Here is a 19,203-nt window from a genome sequence, read left to right on the forward strand (position 1 = left end):
ACTCTGTGTTTTATACTTCATAAGTTTTCCTTCCTCAAGAACATTGGTTTCAACCAGAGTTATGATAGTGATTATTTCACAAGATGTACACATAGCAAATCATTATGTGTACACCTGAAACTTATATAATGTTATGTGTCAGTTATATCTCAATTTTTTAAAAAAGAACATTGGTTTCCTACTTGGATTTTTTTTTTTCTTTAAAAATAATTTATTAGTTTTAGATCACAAAATATAGGGAAGACACAAGGGCAATGCCTGTGACCCCTTGGGCCGTACTTCCCTTCCATAAACACCGTTTAGAACCCCAGACTTGTGCTGCCCAAGCATTCTCTCCATCCTAACAGCTGCAGAGTATAGTACCTGACCATGTGGGAAGCTTAAACAGACTCCCTGTAAGCGATGTGAGTGGCCCTTCCAATTAGGTCTTCCAGCTCACTTTTGCCAGTATTGCAACAGCACTGGTTGTTCGAACTGTCCATGTCCTAAAACTCTCATGAATGAATAGGTCACAGGCAAATTCTGCCTGCACAGCCCTTAAAACTGTCTACGCTTTTTTTTTTTTTTTTTTGCGGTATGCGGGCCTCTCACTGTTGTGGCCTCTCCCATTGCGGAGCACAGGCTCCGGACGCGCAGGCCTAGCGGCCATGGCTCACGGGCTCAGTCGCTCCGCGGCATGTGGGATCCTCCCGGACCAGGGCACGAACCCGTGTCTCCTGCATCGGCAGGCGGATTCTCAACCACTGCGCCACCAGGGAAGCCCTGTCTACGCTTTTAAAAAGGCCTTTCTTAAACAGCAGTGGCTAAGACGACTTCGCTATACCCAGTCTTCTAAGCCCCTGGCTGCCTGTGGCACCTGGATGGCAGCCCCTGGGGGTCCCCCACATCCTAGGGTGGCGATGGAGGAAGGGCAGGCCAGGCCAAGCATGAAGAAGAAACAGTCAATTTTATTGGGCTCAGACTAAGAATCCATGGGTCTTGAGGACCTCTGTGAATCGGTCGATTTTCTTCTCTATGTTCCTTTTGGCTTGCTTCCGTAGCCTCATGAGCTGCTTCTTTTTCCGGTAGTGGATCTTGGCCTTTCCTTTCTATTCTCCTCCAGTGTAGCTGTTACTGCCTGGTACTTCCAGCCAACCTCATGAACCGGGCGCCCTAGGTAGGCAAACTTTCATGTAGGCTTCAGACGAAGCACAACCTTGAGGGCGGCAGGAACCACCATCCACTTTTTCTTGTCATAGGGTGATGGGAATCCCATCAAACACCTTGAGGCGGTCCAGAGCGGCCTGGCCTTGCTTGGTTTTGTGGGGCAGCGTGCCTCGCACTGTCCGCCAGAAGATGCGGCTGGGGGCTCGGAAGTGGTAGGGGCCACGGGAGGGGTTGGTGTTCATCCACTTGCAGAGGAATGCCAGGTACTTCAACTTGTTTCTATAGAAATTGCCAGATGTGTTGATGCCCTCACAGCACACAACCACCACCTTTCAACCCAGAAGCACCTGCTTAGCCACAATGGCTTCCAGGTGGCCTAGGAGATGGCCTTGGCCATCGAGAACCAGGACCTGCCCCTCCGCCATCTTCGGCAGCCACCTGGGAAAGCGCCTACTTGGATTTTTAAAAAGGATTTCACATGTATCACTGAATGATATTCATTCATTCATTCATCATGTGTGCCAGGCACTGTGCTAGGTGCTAGAGATTCTAAGTTGAGAGGTTTATTGCCTTTGAGAAACTCACAGACAAATGGGGAGAGAGAGAAACATTAGCAAATTATTAGAAGACAGTGTCAGTATTGAATGAGAGCATTGAATGAATTAAGAAAATGGGCATTGGAATCAGCTCAGTGATCCCATTACTTAATGTGATACATTAATTAGCCCTTCTGTTTCTGTGCCTTGGTTTCTTCACCTATAGAGCTTTCACATACAGAGGATAGGTGCCTGGCACCTAGTAAGTGATCAATAAATGTTAACTATAATCTACTATTATTAGCTTCTCTGCTTAGGCCTCATGGAGGAAATAACATTTCACTGGTCACTGAAGGATGGGTCTCTACTAGAAGGAGGGCAGGAAAGGACAGCTAAGAATAGCCTGATAACAGAGACAGAGGAATGAAAAAGCATGATGTTTTTAGAAATTGGGGAATGATCCAGTGTAGCTGGAGGACAGAGGATGTGTAGGAGATGGTGAGAGATGAAGCTGGAGAAATAAGACCCAGATAGTGAAGGGTCTTGTTTGCTGCTGGAGTTTGGACGTAATCTGATAGATGAAATAGAACCCTCAGAAGTCTTTAAAGAGGGGCTTGAATCAATCTAAACTGTCTTGTTTTTTTAGTAGTTTTATTCGCATACAGCTTGCACGTTTGTTTACATGTTGTCTGTGGCTGCTTTTGCACAAGGGCAGAGTGAGTAGTTGAAACTGTGTTTTAGAAGGATCCTTCCAGCACCTCTGTGGAGGATGGACTGGATGGGAGGGAGGCGGGGAGACCATTGAGGAAGAGAAGGAAGAGGCTGCTGAAAACTCCTGGTGAGAAACGGTGAGAGTGAGAACTGCAGTGATGGATGTTCCAGAGGTGGGTCAACAGGGCATGGTGACCAGTGGAAGGAGTGTGAGAGTGGGAGGGGCGTTGAATAGCTGAGGTATCTGGGGAGATGCTGATGCCACTCATTGGTAGACTAGCAGAAGGAACAGATTTTTCCTTCCTAATGATTTCATCCAAGGAAGGAAGCCTGCTTCTTCCTGATCTTGGGAGCAAGTATTCTAAAATTCACAAGTCCATTTTTTAGCTAGGAGCTGTTTCTTCTCTCTTGGATCTTATAAATGGTTAGCTGCTCCAGACGAGTAATTACTGATCTCAGGCAATTAGGGCAGGAGGTGGCTGTGTTTATTTCACTCCCTGGTGTCTCCTGGGGGAGAGAGAGGTGAAAGTCATGTGTTTGTTTCCACCACATTTGTAAGAATGGATGGAACTGGAACATTATCCCTCCTCCTTTAACAGACACATGGGCCCCTTCTCTCACTCCCACCACCACCAATCTCTGTAGAAAACAGTGTTAAATTTAAAAGTTCTTTCCAGCTTTTCCCTTCTCTTTGCTGGTTTCCCCCAAAATATTGTTCACCTTTTTGGCCTAGTCAAGGAATTCTGAGTCCACCCTAGCTGTTAGGCTCCAGAATAGCACCTTTCACACCACTGCCATCTCCCTGTCTCAGAGTTGACCTAGTTCTGGTTTGAGGTGTGTGGGAACCTCTGCTGTTAGCACAGCTTGGCTGGGCAAGATCTGTCCCTGCTCAGTCACATTTACAAGTACCCTGGATGCAGAACATCATGTTGGCACTAACCAATGTGATGATATAGCCCATCCCATAGAGTTCTGTCCTTGGTCTTTTACTTCCAGCTTCCTCCTTTCTCTGCCTTCCTTCCACTTTCTTTCAGCCAGGAATTGTTTCTAGCTAGTGAGTTTCCTTGGTTTGAGGGATGGAGGACTCAAAGTTCTTTTCTCTCCACTTACTCCTCTATGAAGTAGTCACATTCATAACCCTCCCTCTTCCAGGGTGGCTCTTCGATGTTTCAAGTACAGATCTTCCTTGACTCATGATGGGGTTATGTCCCAGTAAACCCCTTGTAGGTTGAAAATTTCCAGTAAACCCCTTGTAGGTTGAAAATATCCTAAGTTAAAACTACATTGAATACACCTCACCTACTGAACATCAGAGCTTAGCTTAGCCTAGCCTACCTTAAATGTGCCCAGAACACTTACATTAGCCTACAGTTGGGCAAAATCATCTAATACAAAACCTATTTTATAATAAAGTGCTGAATATTTCACGTAATTTATTGAATCTGTACTAAGAGTGAAAAACAGAATAGTTATATGGGTACAGAATGGTTGTAAGTGTATCGGTTGTTTAACCTCGTGATCGAGTGGCTGACTGCGAGCTGCGGCTGCAGCTGCCCAGCATCACGAGAGAATATGTACTGCATACCGCTAGCTTGGGGGAAAAAATGAAAATTCAAAATTAGAAGTATGGTTTCTACTGAATGCATATTGCTTTTGCACCATCATCAAATCTAAAAGTCGTTAAGTCAAACCACTGTATATACACCACTTTGGTGAGCAAAAATGTCCTATGGAACATCTGCTTCTGTTTGTCTCGGGAGCTGGGTTGGGAGAGGGTAAAATTCCCTGGACTGAGCGGAGTGAATAATTCCTTCTTTTATGAAACACCATTGAGAAGATGTCTGCTGTTTTCAGTAAAAGTTGACCCCACACTAATAAAAGTGACCATGAACACTGCTACTTGATGAAATATTATCATTGTAGATACCAGCCTTGGACCATCAATTGAACTCTACTGATTTCTGGGCCATTCTAAAATCTCTGTTGTAAACTGGGTTTCTCTAGCCTTGATTTTAGGGTACTCTGTTGTCTTAAACCATCTGAAAGGGAATAGCTACTTGTTTTATTTTTTAAAAAGATATCATTTTTTTCTTACATCCATCTAGTTTTTTTTAAATTGAAGTATAGTTGATTTACAATGTTGTATTAGTTTCTGCTGTAGAGCAAAGTGATTCAGTTATACATATGTATATATCCTTTTTCATATTCTTTTCCATTATGGTTTACTACATGATATTGAATATAGTTCTCTGTACTATACAGTAGGACCTTGTTGTTTATCTATTTTATGTATAGTAGTTTGTGTCTGTAATCCCAAACTCCTAACTTATCCCTCTGCCACCCCCCTTTCCCCTTTGGTAACTGTAAGTTTGTTTTCTATGTCTGTGAGTTGTGTCATATTTTAGATTCCACACATAGGTGATATCATATGGTATTTGTCCTTCTCTTTCTGAGTCACTTCACTTAGTATGATAATCTCTTGGTCTATCCATGTTGCTTTAAATGGCATTATTTAATTGTTTTTTATGGCTGAGTAGTATTCCATTGTGTATATATACCACATTTTCTTTGTCCATTTATCTGTTGGTGGACATTTAGGTTGTTTCCATGTCTTGGCACTATTACTCAGTCCATGGGTTCTCTTTTTGTTTTGTTTATGGTTTCCTTTGCTGTACAAAAGCTTCTAAGTTTGATTAGGTCCCATTTGTTTATTTTTGCTTTTATTTCTGTTGCCTTGGGAGACAAGATATCAGTTTTTTTCTTATGACAAAAACAAAGCATGTTTATTATAGGAAGTTTAGAAAATACAGAGAAACAATAATGAAAAATATCCATAATCCAACCACCCAGAGAAAAACACTATGAAATCTGTGGCCTAGCCTTTTAGTTTAGGGGTTTTTTTTGGCCGCACCACGCATCTGTGGGATCTGAGTTCGCAGACCAGGGATCAAACCTGGGCCCTCAGCAGTGAAAGAGCAGAGTCTTAACCACTGGACCGCCAGGGAATTCCCACCTTTTAGTTTTTCTAAAAATGTATTTATTCATTTTTTTAAAAAGGGGTTATAGTATGTATCTCTTTTATGATCTTCAATTAATAGATTGTGGTAAACATCTTTCTATGTCATTGAAAATTCTTTATAACATCATGTTTAATAATTCTACAGTGGTCCATTTTATGTAGGGAATAGGGACATTATTAATAAAAATTAATATAATTTAATTTGAAAAAATAATAAACATATGGCCTGAAGAGAATACATAAGGAAGGGATGTTATAAAAATAGTGATGGAGGGGCTTCCCTGGTGGCGCAGTGGTTGAGAGTCCGCCTGCCGATGCAGGGGACACGGGTTCGTGTCCCGGTCTGGAAGATCCCACATGCTGCGGAGCGGCTAGGCCCGTGAGCCATAGCCGCTGAGCCTGCGCGTCTGGAGCCTGTGCTCCGCAACGGGAGAGGCCACAACAGCAAGAGGCCCACCAAAAAAAAAAAATAATAATAATAATGATGGGGTGTTGCAACAAACAAAAGCATATGTTTCACAGCTCTGAATCACATAAGCAATAATTGCAGACTTAATCAATTGGTAAGTTAAATATATTGGACATGGATGTTAACAGACTTGATTCCTTTATTCATCTTCGGGCTGAAGTTTTGTAAAATCTTTCTGGGTCTGAAAATTTTACAAGAAATATACCTGTGGTATCTCAGGTTGCTGAAGGTAAGTGGTTTTGATTTCCTTGGTTTCCTTTCATCAGAAATCAAGCCAAGATCCTTCTACTCCTGTAAGTTTGCATAGCATCTTATGCACCAGGAGATATTTGACAGGTGATTATTTGAGCAGTTATGGAAAGTTTCTTGTTTTGGGCAGTTGCTGAATCTAATCCTAATTGATGTGGCTGGATTATTCCATATATTTATTTCTTTTTACATTCCATATATTTATTTCTTTTTACAGGTAGTGCCTTCCTCAGTGCTATCTTTCTTGCCTTAGCAACATACCAGTCTCTTTACCCACTCACTTTGTTTGTCCCAGGACTCCTCTATCTCCTCCAGGTAAGCACTTGCTGGTCAGAAGCCAACACTCAGGTGACATTTAATATGTGTCCTGTTCCCTGCTTAGGGGAGAGAAGGGCAAGGCACAGTAAAGGCAATAGGACTGGGTCCCCAATTCACATTTGCTTGCTTCTACTTGAAAACACAAAGAAACTTGACTAACTTTAAACAAAGTGGACCTAATGATCATTACGTTCTAATTATACACATCATTGCAAATGTGTCAGTGTGTTTCATTTTCATGTTTGTAATCGGGATCTACCAACCATCTTGCATTCTCCTTTTTTCACCTAATATTCACAGATCCTTCTCTGAGCCCATTTAACTATTTTGTATAACCACACTCACCTTGTGAGGTTCTTGCATGGATGAAATGTCGTGGGTGCACCTCTTGCAATGTTTGGACCATAGTGGGTGATCAGTAGTTTAATTGAAGAATACAAACTGCTGACATTTACTGAGAACATACTACATGTCAGTCACTGTGCTGAACACTCTATAGGCATCTTCTCATTTCGCCATCAGAAGCACTTTATGGAGTAGGTCATATTATTAGCCATATAATAATCTAGTATTAGCCATATTAGACACATGAATTGCAACTGGAATGTAGGGCGGTTTAGTCACTTGCCTGAGGTCACACAGCCAGCAAGTGACTGCTGAGAGGTGAGCTTGCGTAGTCTGATGCAAGAGCCTGCTCTCTAACCTTAATGTCTTTTCTACTCAAATAAGAATACACACATCTCCTCAAGAGCAAGTAACTGCTTGCAGGTCCTGCATGGTCCAAATCCATTCTTAGAAGAGAAACATTTCTTGAAAGCGTATGGAGGGCAATGCCAGGATTCAAACCAAGAAATGTATGCTTTCAGAACCCTTGTTCTTAATTATAAACACTGTTGATGAAACTGAGTATATACCTCCGTTTATTGAAATAGACCATGTACTTGTCATTTTAAGTGACTTCATATATCTTTGTGTTGATGTTGATGTATACAATGATACATGTTTAGCTTGATCTTTCTCCTGTTTGGGGAATTTGAGATGTGCCCTAGTTGTCACTAATACAAATAGTATAGACATTTGTTTTTGAGTTATTTCCTTAAGGTGTGTTCTTCCAGCTGAATCATTGGATCCAAAGGTGAGAGAAGTTTTATAGTTCTTATGAGGCAAGACCAGAGTGGTCACCAGAAAGCTGGAGCCAATTTGCAGTGCCGCCCACCATCAGTGTCTGAAGTGAAGTGAACCACTTCCTCCCAGGTTGCCAGCACTGGCTTTTCAAATTCAATTTATGATCGCTAATTTAATAGATATACCATCATACTGTGAAGTTATTTTACTTTGATTTTCTTTCTAGATTCTTGCTGAATGCAAACATTTTCCCATGTAACAATATGCTGTTGGTATTTTCTTTCTGGCTTCATATTTACAGTTTATTCTTTAGAAAGTCCAAGCACCAAGAAGAATGCATGCAACCAAATTTTTGTGCAACTATTTATTAAATACATACTATAAAAAATATGTTTACTCATACACATGACCTGACCAAAAAATTTTAAACTGTTTGTTAAGCCAAATACTAAATACTACCATAAGTAAAATAGCTTTTGTTTAAAACTCAAGGAAATTTCCTCCTGACAACAATGGACAGTACAACTGAGTCATGAAATCAAGCAGCTCAACCAGTCACTTTATTCAGTCCCTCCCTCTGCCAACATGTACTGAGCATCCCAAGTCCAGTATGCTAGACACTATGGTAGACTCTGCAGATAAAAAGCAATTGAAGGTTATGGAGCTGGGAGTGCTGCAGGAAGACTGCTCTGGCAGCATCGTTTGTCATGGAGTGTAGGGAGGAGGAGCTGAGGTTGGGAAAGGTTAGGCTACTGTATTAGCTTGAGTCAGAGGGCTTGGTCGGGGGCCCAGACCAGTGTCAGGGGAAATGGAGAGATGAGGGACTAGATGCAGAATTCTAGGGAGTAGAATTGGCTTTGCTGGCAGCTGTATATATGTGGTGAACAGGACTGGAAAGAGTGAGAAGAACTTCAGGACCCATTTATGTAGAAATTACAATCCCAGCCCGTACTATATTTACATGTTTTTATATAAGTATATGAAGTGGCCTTGAAAGGCAGTAGGGCCTTGTGAGTCATGGTAGTGTATTTGGAAAGTCAATCCAGTCACTTCCAGGAAATAAACCCATTTGTTTAAATATGAGGGAGGGAACAGAAGAGGAAATTATCTTTAGGTGTGAGTTTCTCACAGAGACCCATGGGCTCCAAGGAGAGAAACTAGAACTAATGTGTGGGAACTACAAGGAGCCCAGTATAAGGCAGTTCTGGGATAACGTAGGGTGCCTCAAGTGAGGTGAGTTCCCTGTGGATCAGAGTGTTTAGGCCACATACTGAATTGCCACATACTGGGGAGTTGTAGCAAAGCTATAAGCATCAGCATGGGTAGCTAGACCTGACAGTCTTAAAAATCCTTTCATTCCCCAAATTGAATTGGATTTGATAACCACAAGGAAGTGATACGTCTGCTCTTGCCGTTATATTTTTCTGAGTTTTCAGAGCCCTCTGTAGGCATATACATCCCTCTAGGAAAGGTTATGTAATGTACATAAGAGCACAGGCTTGACTGGGACATCTTAAGATGGAAAGCAAAGTAGTCTTAAAGGCTAATGGTACTATATCAAAAGAACAATGGAACCAGCCCAAAGGGGCTTCTACTGGCTAAATTTAGTATATTCTGAGCATCAAAAGAATAATTACTGTAAGTAATTGTAAAACACTGAGTAAATAAGAATCTGTGTGTCCATAGTGATACTCAGAAAAGGGGCAAGGAGAGAAAAAATGCATATGCCATCATTAGATATGGCTATTTTTATCAGTTTCTTGCTCTGAAAATCAATACTTAAATGGAAAGGACTAAGCAGTTATCCTTTCTTTTTATTTTTTATTTTTAAAATTTTATTTATTTATTTGGTTGTGCTGGGTCTTAGCTGCTGGAGGTGGGCTCCTTAGTTGTGGCACATAGGCTCATTAGTTGTGGCATGTGAACTCTTAGTGGAGGCATGCATGTGGGATCTAGTTCCCTGGCCAGGGATTGAACCTGGGCCCCCTGCATTGGGAGCACTGAGTCTTAACCACTGAGCCACCAGGGAAGTCCCATATCCTTTCCTTTTCAAAGGAGCTATAGTTCTTCCCTAGCTAATGAAGGAAAGTTCTTTACAGAAAATTGCCAGCTTATAACTGTAAAAGGAAGGATAGAATAGTAAATCATCAGTGAAATTATTAAATCTAGCAAAGATCATCATTGGATGCTAAAGTCATTAATTAGATGAAAGATTTTGGAGAAGAGAATATTTGCATTTGCATGGTGCCAAAATAGTACCCCCCTCCCACTTCTAAATTATTTGCTAATAGCAGTAATCTAGCTCAGCATCACTTACAGTGGAACGGCCTGACATGATGTGCTTCATGATGTGATGCAGTACAAAGTACACAACATCACCTCCAAAGTATTTTTACCCAGAATGTTAACCTCCATTAAGCCTTTAGATCTGACTTCTGGTTTTTAGGAAGTACAAGAGCAGAAGAACAACTTACATGATACTATGAGGAAATAAATAACCAAAATATAGGACAATCTGTAAGACAGCTGGTCTGCTTCTCTTCAAAAAATCAATGTCATACAAAAGAAAAAGTGAGGGGACTGTTCTAGATTAAAGAGACAGTAACTAACTGAAATGGGTGAGTCTTGACTGGATTCTGGTTTGGAAAAAACAATTATAAAGGATGTTTGGGGGATACTCAGAATATTTTGAAGATAGATTAGATATTAGATGATGATAGGAAATTGTTAACTTCTTGGATGTGATAATAGTATTATGGTATATAGGAGTATGTCCTTATTTTTAGGAGCTGTATGCAGAAGTCTTTGGGGGAGAAGTGTCATGATGTGTAGAAAATTCATACACACAGAAAAGTTTATATATGGCAATGTGTTATGGTTTAATCTAGATGACAGACATGATTATTGTATTGTATTATTGATTATTGTATTATTTTTTCAACTTTTCTGTGTGTTCGAAAATTTTACAATGAAAAGGAGAGACATTAGAGTACAGGCCCTGAAGTTGTCTTGGCTTGGATTCTGCGTAGCTCCGTGACCCTGGGAAGTGATTACTTAACTTCTCTATGCCTCAATTTCCTCATCTGTAAAATGGAGATAATGCAATAGTAGCTACTGCAAAGGGTTAATACATGTCAAGTATTTAGAGCAGTATGATACAAATTCAGTAGATATTAGTTATGGTTATTAGTATTCAAATGTTCATAGAAAGGACATGGTTACCAGTGTGGAGATACATGGGGTGATAGAGGGGAGAAAAAATAATTCATTTTCTAGAGTCAAAGGAACCGTAAACATTAGTTTGTACTTACCCCTTTGACACTACAAATCTGCCTCCATTCTGCTGATACTATTTCTAGAGGGTACAAAAGGCAGGTGGTAGACAAGCTAACGTCTGATCAGTGCCAAAGGCAAAGCTGTTTTTCTCTTCCCTACATGAGACACAGAAAGGCTTCATGATCAAAGGCAGGGGATGCTGCATCTGGCTCCCTGGTGAGTCACTTCTGAGAATGGTAGTTTGAGCCCATCTGGTCCCTTCCCCCAACTTTACTCTTTCTCTGACCTTGGCTTACGGCCTAGTTTCCAAATTAGAGAGAAGCTTAAAATGTTATGATCTGATAGCATGCAGAATACAATAGCCCTAAAGTGCACAGGACCAAGAGGCTACAGTGAAGTATATGCCAAGTGCACAGGACCTCAAGGCTGAAGCTGTGAAGCTGGCAGAGGGAGGTTCATGCAGCCAGGGAAGTTTCTAGTCCCCTCCTTCCTTTTGCTTGGGATTCCTTAGATGGTTTGAGGTCCTTATTTTCTTTGAAAGAATAGAAACCAGGATGAAATAACCTTGTGAGTGTTCTTATGGTTTTTGCTTTAATCCAATCTGACCTCTCGTCTTTGAACTGAAAAAGTTAATTCTGTGATTTCTATATTTCTGGAGCTTGGAGCAGGTCACATGATACTAGCTTGCACTAAAGAAGCCAAACCCAGCCAGGTCTTTCTTGCCAACTGGGCCCTTCCCCAGGCTTTCTTTGGGGCCTTATTTAGAATTTTCACATCTTACTCCTTCTTTCCCCAGCAATGTTCTGTCAGCTCTTCTGCTTCCAGGAGGGGGCCAAAGCAGAGGTGGCAATGCTCTTACCTTCCTTTCTTTGTATTTATTTATTTTATTATTTATTTTTGCCTGCATCGGGTCTCAGTTGCGGCGCACAGGCTCTTTGTTGCAGCACGCGGGCTTCTCTCTAGTTGTGGCTTTTGGGCTACAGAGCACGTGGGCTCTGTAGTTGCAACGTGGGGACTCTCTAGTTGTGGCACGCAGGCTTAGTTGCCCCACCAGGGATTGAACCTGAGTCCCCTGCATTGGAAGATGGATTCTTAACCACTGCACCACCAGAGAAGTCCCCCTTTCTTTTTAGAACAAGTAAAAATGAGGGTAAGGGGTTGATCATACATTTGCAATCAACTTTTTACCAGTTTTATTGCCTCTAGTATACCTAATCATATAAAATATATCTCCTGGGTCTCATTCTGATATTCTAAGAGTTTAGATGTAAAAACTTTTGTTAGATTTCAACTCTCTTTGAGAGTTTTTTCTGATAACTGACTTTTTCCTTTTTGCACCATGTCCTAGGAAGAAAATTGTTTCTATATAGAAAATGCTTTTCTCCCTAGTACTTTAGAGAGTTGGTGGGGGAGGGAGATAATTATATATTTCTCCTCTTCCTTACTATAGTTTGGCTTTTCCTGAAGCAATCTGAGAATTTTCTTACTTCTCTAAATATTTTTATGTGTTAGCAACAATGTGACTTCTGGGATACAACTACATACTGGTTTAATTTTTCAGGTTGAGTGTGCACATAGCCCATGGACCACATCTGTCCCACAGATGTGTTTTATGTAACCTAAGTGTTTATTTTATTAGTTGTCAATATTTTTAAAATTCATGTTAAAAATTTATATTTCTGGCTTCTTTTGAAAAATTGGAAGGTCTGTCTCCTTTAGTTTACCTCTTCAGTTTACCACAATCCCTATGCTTCATCTCAATCACACTTCACTCATTTGTTACCTGCCTGGCTCCTTTAGGTATTTGAGTGTGTGTGTGTGTGTGTGTGTGTGTGTGTGTGTGTGTGTGTGTGTGACTGTGTCTGTGTTTATATCCACTAAAAGATCTAGAAACAATGACCAACCCAGTATCAGTGATTACCCTTGTAGCTCAGATTGTAATCTTACTATTTTTACCCATTAAAAGAAACTAGGGTTTCTTAGAGAAATGGCTGATTCTATCTTTAGGTCAGGAAATGTACAGGATGATCCTGTAACATTGTGATACCAGATAACAAGGAAACTATCAAAGACTCCTGTGGAATCTAAAAAATAGTACAAATGAATGTATATGCAAAACAGAAACAGGCTCCCAGATATAGAAAACAAACTTGTGGTTACCAAAGGGAAGAGGGAAGTGGGGAGGGACAAATTAGGGGTATGGGACTAACATGTGTTATGTGGTTTTATGTATTTTGTATTTTATTTTTACAATAAAAAGTTTTAAAAAATTGATCTGAATGTTAGAGGCATCATTCTTCCAACCCTTCTACTTACATACTTTTCATTTTAAGTCAACATTTGCTCAATCTGTTCACTGGGAAATTTGCAATGTGGACCTCTAGATTAAGTTTGGCTCTAGGGTTTGTAAATAACAAGCCATCAAAGGATTGCCTGAGTTTCTCTTCTTAAGAATTTCAGGGGCTTCCCTGGTGGCGCAGTGGTTAAGAATCCTCCTGCCAATGCAGGGGACAAGGGTTCAAGCCCTGGTCTGGGAAGATCCCACATGCCGCGGAGCAGCTAAGCCCGTGCATCACAAGTACTGAGCCTGCACTCTAGAGCCCATGAGCCACAGCTACTGAAGCCCGTGTGCTACAACTACTGAAGCCTGCGCACCTAGAGCCCGTGCTCTACCATGAGAAGCCACTGCAAATAGAAGCCTGTGCACTGCAATGAAGAATAGCCCCCGCTCACCGCAACTAGAGAAAGCCCGTATGCAGCAACGAAGACCCAATGCAGCCAAAAATAATAAATAAATAAAATAAAATAATTTCAGGTGTGCCTTACTTTATGTAATAGGAGTAGTCCTAAAAGATTACTTAATCTTTAATTGAGGCAAATTTTTATAAGTAGACTCAGTAAATATTCTACATTATATTTTCAGGGCTCTATTACCCAAAGCCAAACCTGACTGCAAGACCAAGTCTTAAAAATTATACCTAAAATTTAATACACATTTTATAATCACAAATTTGCCGGCGGGGGGAATCATTTCCTACTCAAACAACAACAGTAACGCTTCAGGTCCAATAAAGCACTGAGAACATGGCAGCAAACCAAACCTGGGAGGCTGCTAATGGGATCTGCGAAGTTTGAAAAGCCTCTCATATCTTGGGTATGTGCTCAGGAGTCTACTAAGAGAACCACTTTGAACAGTCTACCTGATTCATTTCTTCATGGCTGTCTCACTTCCCACCTTATTTCTTTTTAAATGTCCTTAGTAGGAAGGAAGGGGGAAACAAAAACTTTTTGCTTTCAAGGGTTTGGGGGTTTTTTTGTTTGTTTGTTTCTCCCATGGGCTATGGTTTTCTCCCTCCCTCCTTCCCTTCCTTCTATACTAGATGGCAGTATTTTTGAGGAAGAAGAGAAGATCAGGATTATCAAAGGCAGGTAGAAGTCTAGAAGGGAACTCAGAACCTGTGTCTTCCTCTTTAAATGTATCTAGGGATGCCTCCTCTTTGCTGAATTATTTTCCATCCCCAGAAATGTACTATTTTCTTAAAACTTTGTTCTTTTAGAGCAGCATTGTCAATAGAACTTTTTGTTACGATGGATATGTTCTGTACCTGTATATTGTCAGTACAGTAGCCATGAGCCTCATGTGGTGATTGAATACTTGCAGTGTGCTAGTGAGACTGAGGAACTGAATTTTTAATGTTAATTAATTTCCATTAATTTAGATTTTTTATTTTTTAATTTCTTTTATTTATGTTTGGCTGCGTTGGGGCTTCGTTGCTGCGTGCGGGCTTTCTCTAGTTGCGGCGAGTGGGGGCTACTCTTTGTTGCGGTGTGCAGGCTTCTCATTGCGGTGGCTTCTCTTTGCTGTGGAGCACGGGCTCTGGGTGTGCGGGCTTCAGTAGTTGTGGCTCGCAGGCTCTAGAGCACAGGCTCAGTAGTTGTGGTGCACGGGCTTAGTTGCTCCGCGGCATGTGGGATCTTCCGGACCAGGGCCCGAACCCATGTCCCTTGCATTGGCAGGGTGATTCTTAACCACTGCACCACCAGGGAAGTCCCCATTAATTTAGATTTAAATAACCACATGTGGCTAGGGGACAGCACAGTTTTCGTTGTTTTAAATTTAATTTTATTTTAAAATGTTTTTTTATTGTGGTAAGAGTCACATAATGTAAAACATACTATTTTAACCGTATTTAACTGTACCGTTCAGTGGCACTAAGTACATTCACATTGTTGTGCAACTCTCACCGTCATCCATCTCCCGAATTTTTCACCTTTCTAAACTGAAACTCTGTCCCAATTTAACACTAACTCCCCATTTCTCTGCCCCACCACCCCACCCCCTGACATCTACCAATGAACTTTCTGACTCCATGAATTTGACTCTTCTAGGTACCTCGTATAAATGGAATCAAATACCTAATGTATATTGGAATGCATTTTTAAGGTTAACCTAATATATGGACAGTACAGTTTTAAAGAGAAGTAAGAGTAGAGCTACACGTGTGCAATCTTAGAGAGCGGCCATAAGGTTGATCTGGTTCCATTCCCCTCATTATCTGTTAACAGTAATGTTTTCTCCATTCTCTTGACTGACTTCCCATTCTCCTTAAAGTCTTTTTTAAAAAAATATTTATGTATTTATTTGGTTACACAAGGTCTTAGTTGCGGCATGCGGGATCTAGTTCCCTAAGCAGGGATCAAACCTGCATTGGGAGCGTGGAGTCTTAACTGCTGGACCACCAGGGAAGTCCCCTCATTAAAGTCTTTACCATGGAGTTATGATGTCTATAATTTATCTTAAAATACTTCTGCATAGACCATCTGATATTACACACATGCCAGTTAGTTTCAGCCTCAACTCAAGGGGCAATGAGTTACTTTAATGAAGCATCCATGCTGCATGGTGCTCATCCAGCTTTGTATCTGAAAGGCCACACTCCCCAGGTCGCTGCCATAGGTGCTCTGCATAGCTTGAGCTGCACCTTTGCTAATTATAGCATAGTTAATGTCAGAAGCAGATTGGATTTTTATTGGTGAGATTAGTTGAATGTTAGAAGTAGGCACTCATTGGTGAAAATGAAGTATTCTGTCCTCATCCCTGCTATTTTGTTCTTTTCTTAATACTTCTTTCTTTGTCATCCCAAGTAACTGTTCTCTTTAGTTTCTGATTTATCCTTCCTGTATTTCTTTTGCACAAATGAGCCAATACATGTATATTTTCTTCAATTTCCTTCTTATATGAAGGATAGCATACTATAGGTACTCTTTTATGCTTTGCTTTTTTACACTTAACATTATTTCCTGGAAATCACTACTTATAGATACATAGAGGTCTTCCTCATTCTTTTTTAAGTGGCTTAGTACTCCATTTTGTGGACATACCATAGTTTATTCAACTTCTCTCCTATGTATAAGAATTTAGATTGTTTCCAGTATTTTGCAATTACAATTAGTGCTTCAATGAGTAACTTTGTATATATGTATTTTCGTGTTGTTAGAGGTATATCTTCAAGGCAGATTTCTAGAAGTATTAGAATTACTGGCTCCAACGGTTAAGTGTATATGTAGTTTGTTAGGTTTTTTCAAATTTCCCTCTAGAAGGATTGTATAAATTTTCTGTTCCCACCAATAAAATATGAGAGTGCCTGTTTCCCCACAACCTCACTGAGTGTGTTATCACATTTAAAATTTTTGCCAGTTTGGTGAGAAATGGTATCTCAGCGTTGTTTTAATTTGCATTTTTCTGAATATGAGTGAGTTTGAACATTTTTTCATATTTGTGAATTGTCCATGACCCACCCTCCTCCTTTTTCTATTGGATTTATTAGGTCTTATTTCCCTCAATTTTTAAGAATATGGGGAGTTTTAACCCTTTGTCTACAAATATTTTCTTCCAGTTTTTCATTTGTCCCTTTTATAGTGTTCTTTTAACAGTTTTTATTTTTAATCAAGATATAATTTATATACCATATAATTTACCTATTTAAAGTGTACAATTCAATGATTTTTACTCTATTTACAGAGTTATGCAGCCATCACCACAATTAAAACTAGCATATTTTTATCACCCATAAAGAAACCCCATACCCATCCATTATGCTAATTTGTTTTGCCCCCGTATCCCACACCCCTCCAGCCCTAGGCAACCACTTTTCTGCTTTCTGTGTTTGTAGATTTTCTTATCCTGGACGTTTCATAAGAATGGTATCATACAATATGAGGTCTTTTATGACTGGCTTCCTTCATTTAGCATGATGTTTTTAGGGTTCATCCCTGTTGTAGCATGTTTTAGTACTTTATTCCAAATAATATTGCCAAATAATATTCCATTATATGAGTATGCTATATTTTATTTATTCATTCACCAGTTGATAGGTGTTTGAATTGTTTCTACTTTTTTGCTATTTATGAATAATGCTGCTGTGAACAATTGCATACATGTTTTTGTGTGGGCACATATTCTCATTTTACTTATGATATTTTTAATATGTAAAACGTTTCATTTTTATTGCCTCTGGATTTTGAACTTTTCCCTACGTCAGGTTAAAGATGAATTTACCATGTTTTTTCCTAGTATGTCATGGTTTCGTTAAACAAAATTTACTAATTTTTTACTAAACTCCTTAATTCATTTAGAGTTTAATTCTTGTGAATGGTGTGAGATATAAATCTAATTTTTTTCTTTTTTCAAATGGTTACCTAGTTGTCCTGACACATTTATTAAAAAGTCCATCTGTACCCCAGAGATATGCCACCTTTGGCATATACTAAATTTCTATAAGTATTTTGGTCTAATGCTGGCTTTCTATTTTATTCTACTAGTCTTTCTATTTATGTGCCAATATTGTACTATTTTAATTATATAGCTTTCATAGTAAATTTTAATGTGTGATAGGGCTAGTCTCCCCCTTCATGATTTTTCCTTATCACTGTTTTCCTAGCTCTTGTTGCATGTTTGTTTTTCCATGCAAACTTTAATATCATCTTGTTTAATTCCATAAAGCAGCTTGTTGGCATTTTTATTGGGATTGCATTGTTGTATTGAATTTATAAATTAAGGGAGAACTGATGATGTTGAATCATCCTAAACAACAACAGGGGATATCTGTACATTTGTTCAAGTCTGTGTTAGTGTCTTTCAGGAGTGTTTTGAAATTTTCCTTGAATAGGTCTTACACATTTCCTGTTAAATTTAATTCTAAGTTTTATTTTCCGTGATGTTTTCTCTACCATCGTATCCTATAATTGTCTATTATTTGTGCATGTGAAGGCTGTTTGTATCTTTTTTTTCTTTCCAGGTTTATTGAGATATAATTGACATACAGCACCATATGTTTAAGGTATACAGTACAATGATTTGACCTACATACATCATGAAATGATTACCACAATAAGTTTAGTAAACATCATCATATCATATAGATAGAAAATAAAAGAGAAAGAAAAGAAAATATTTTCCCTTGTGATGAGAACTCTTAGGATTTGCTCTAACAACTTTCTTATATAACATCCAGCAGTGTTAATTATATTTATCATGTTGTACTTTACTTCCCTAGTACTCATTTATCTTATAACTGGAAGTTTGTACCTTTTGACCACCTTCATCCAATTCCCCTGCATCTGGTAACCACAAATCTGATCTCTTTCTATGAGTTTGTTTTTGAAGTATAACTGATCTACAGCACTGTGTTAGTTCCTGGTCCACAACGTAGTGATTCAGTATTTCTGTATATTACAAAATGATCATGGCTATTTGTATGTTAGTTTTATACCCTGCCACTCCACTGAATTATCTTATTGTTTGTTATTTTTATTATGAGTAGTTGTTGCATATATCTAGATACTGACATGAGTTCTTACCTTTAAGCTGTTTGTGATACATATATCAATAGCTTTTCTTTCTTTCTTTTTTTTTTTTCGGTACATGGGCCTCTCACTGTTGTGGCCTCTCCCGTTGCGGAGCACAGGCTCCGGATGCGCAAGCTCAGCGGCCATGGCTCGTGGGCCTAGCTGCTTTGCAGCATGTGGGATCCTCCCGGACCGGGCCACGAACCCACGTTCCCTGCATCAGCAGGCGGACTCTCAACCACTGCGCCACCAGGGAAGCCCAATAGCTTTTCTTATCTTGAACTAACCTTGAACTTTTGGAATAAACCCAACCTAGTCATAACACAACTTTATCATGATCTTTTTCATGTGTTGTTGAATTAGATAATATTTCACTTAGCATTTTTGCATTTGTGTTGGTAATTGATTTTGGTATCAAGCTTATAATATTTGCTATGAAATAGTTAATGTAAGATTAGAATCACCTGCTTCTTGAATGTTGGTAGAACTTTCCTGTAAAACTGGCT

The 19,203-nt window shown here is 39.7% G+C and overlaps 1 protein-coding gene and 1 pseudogene across 3 annotated transcripts in view; one reads left to right on the top strand and one right to left on the bottom strand.

Annotated features, from left to right (window-relative positions):
• Positions 1 to 19,203, top strand: part of PIGU (phosphatidylinositol glycan anchor biosynthesis class U) — a 116,853-nt gene that overhangs the window by 56,907 nt on the left and 40,743 nt on the right. For all 3 annotated transcript variants that reach the window (XM_059039068.2, XM_067012186.1, XM_067012185.1), the window contains exon 7: positions 6,348 to 6,445. In XM_059039068.2, the coding sequence (XP_058895051.1) occupies positions 6,348 to 6,445 (98 nt within the window). The remainder of the gene's footprint in view (positions 1 to 6,347; positions 6,446 to 19,203) is intronic.
• LOC131741822 (large ribosomal subunit protein uL13 pseudogene) lies at positions 928 to 1,571 on the bottom strand (annotated as a pseudogene).

Source organism: Kogia breviceps, chromosome 14 (genome assembly GCF_026419965.1).
Source record: "Kogia breviceps isolate mKogBre1 chromosome 14, mKogBre1 haplotype 1, whole genome shotgun sequence".
Lineage (NCBI taxonomy): Eukaryota > Metazoa > Chordata > Mammalia > Artiodactyla > Physeteridae > Kogia > Kogia breviceps.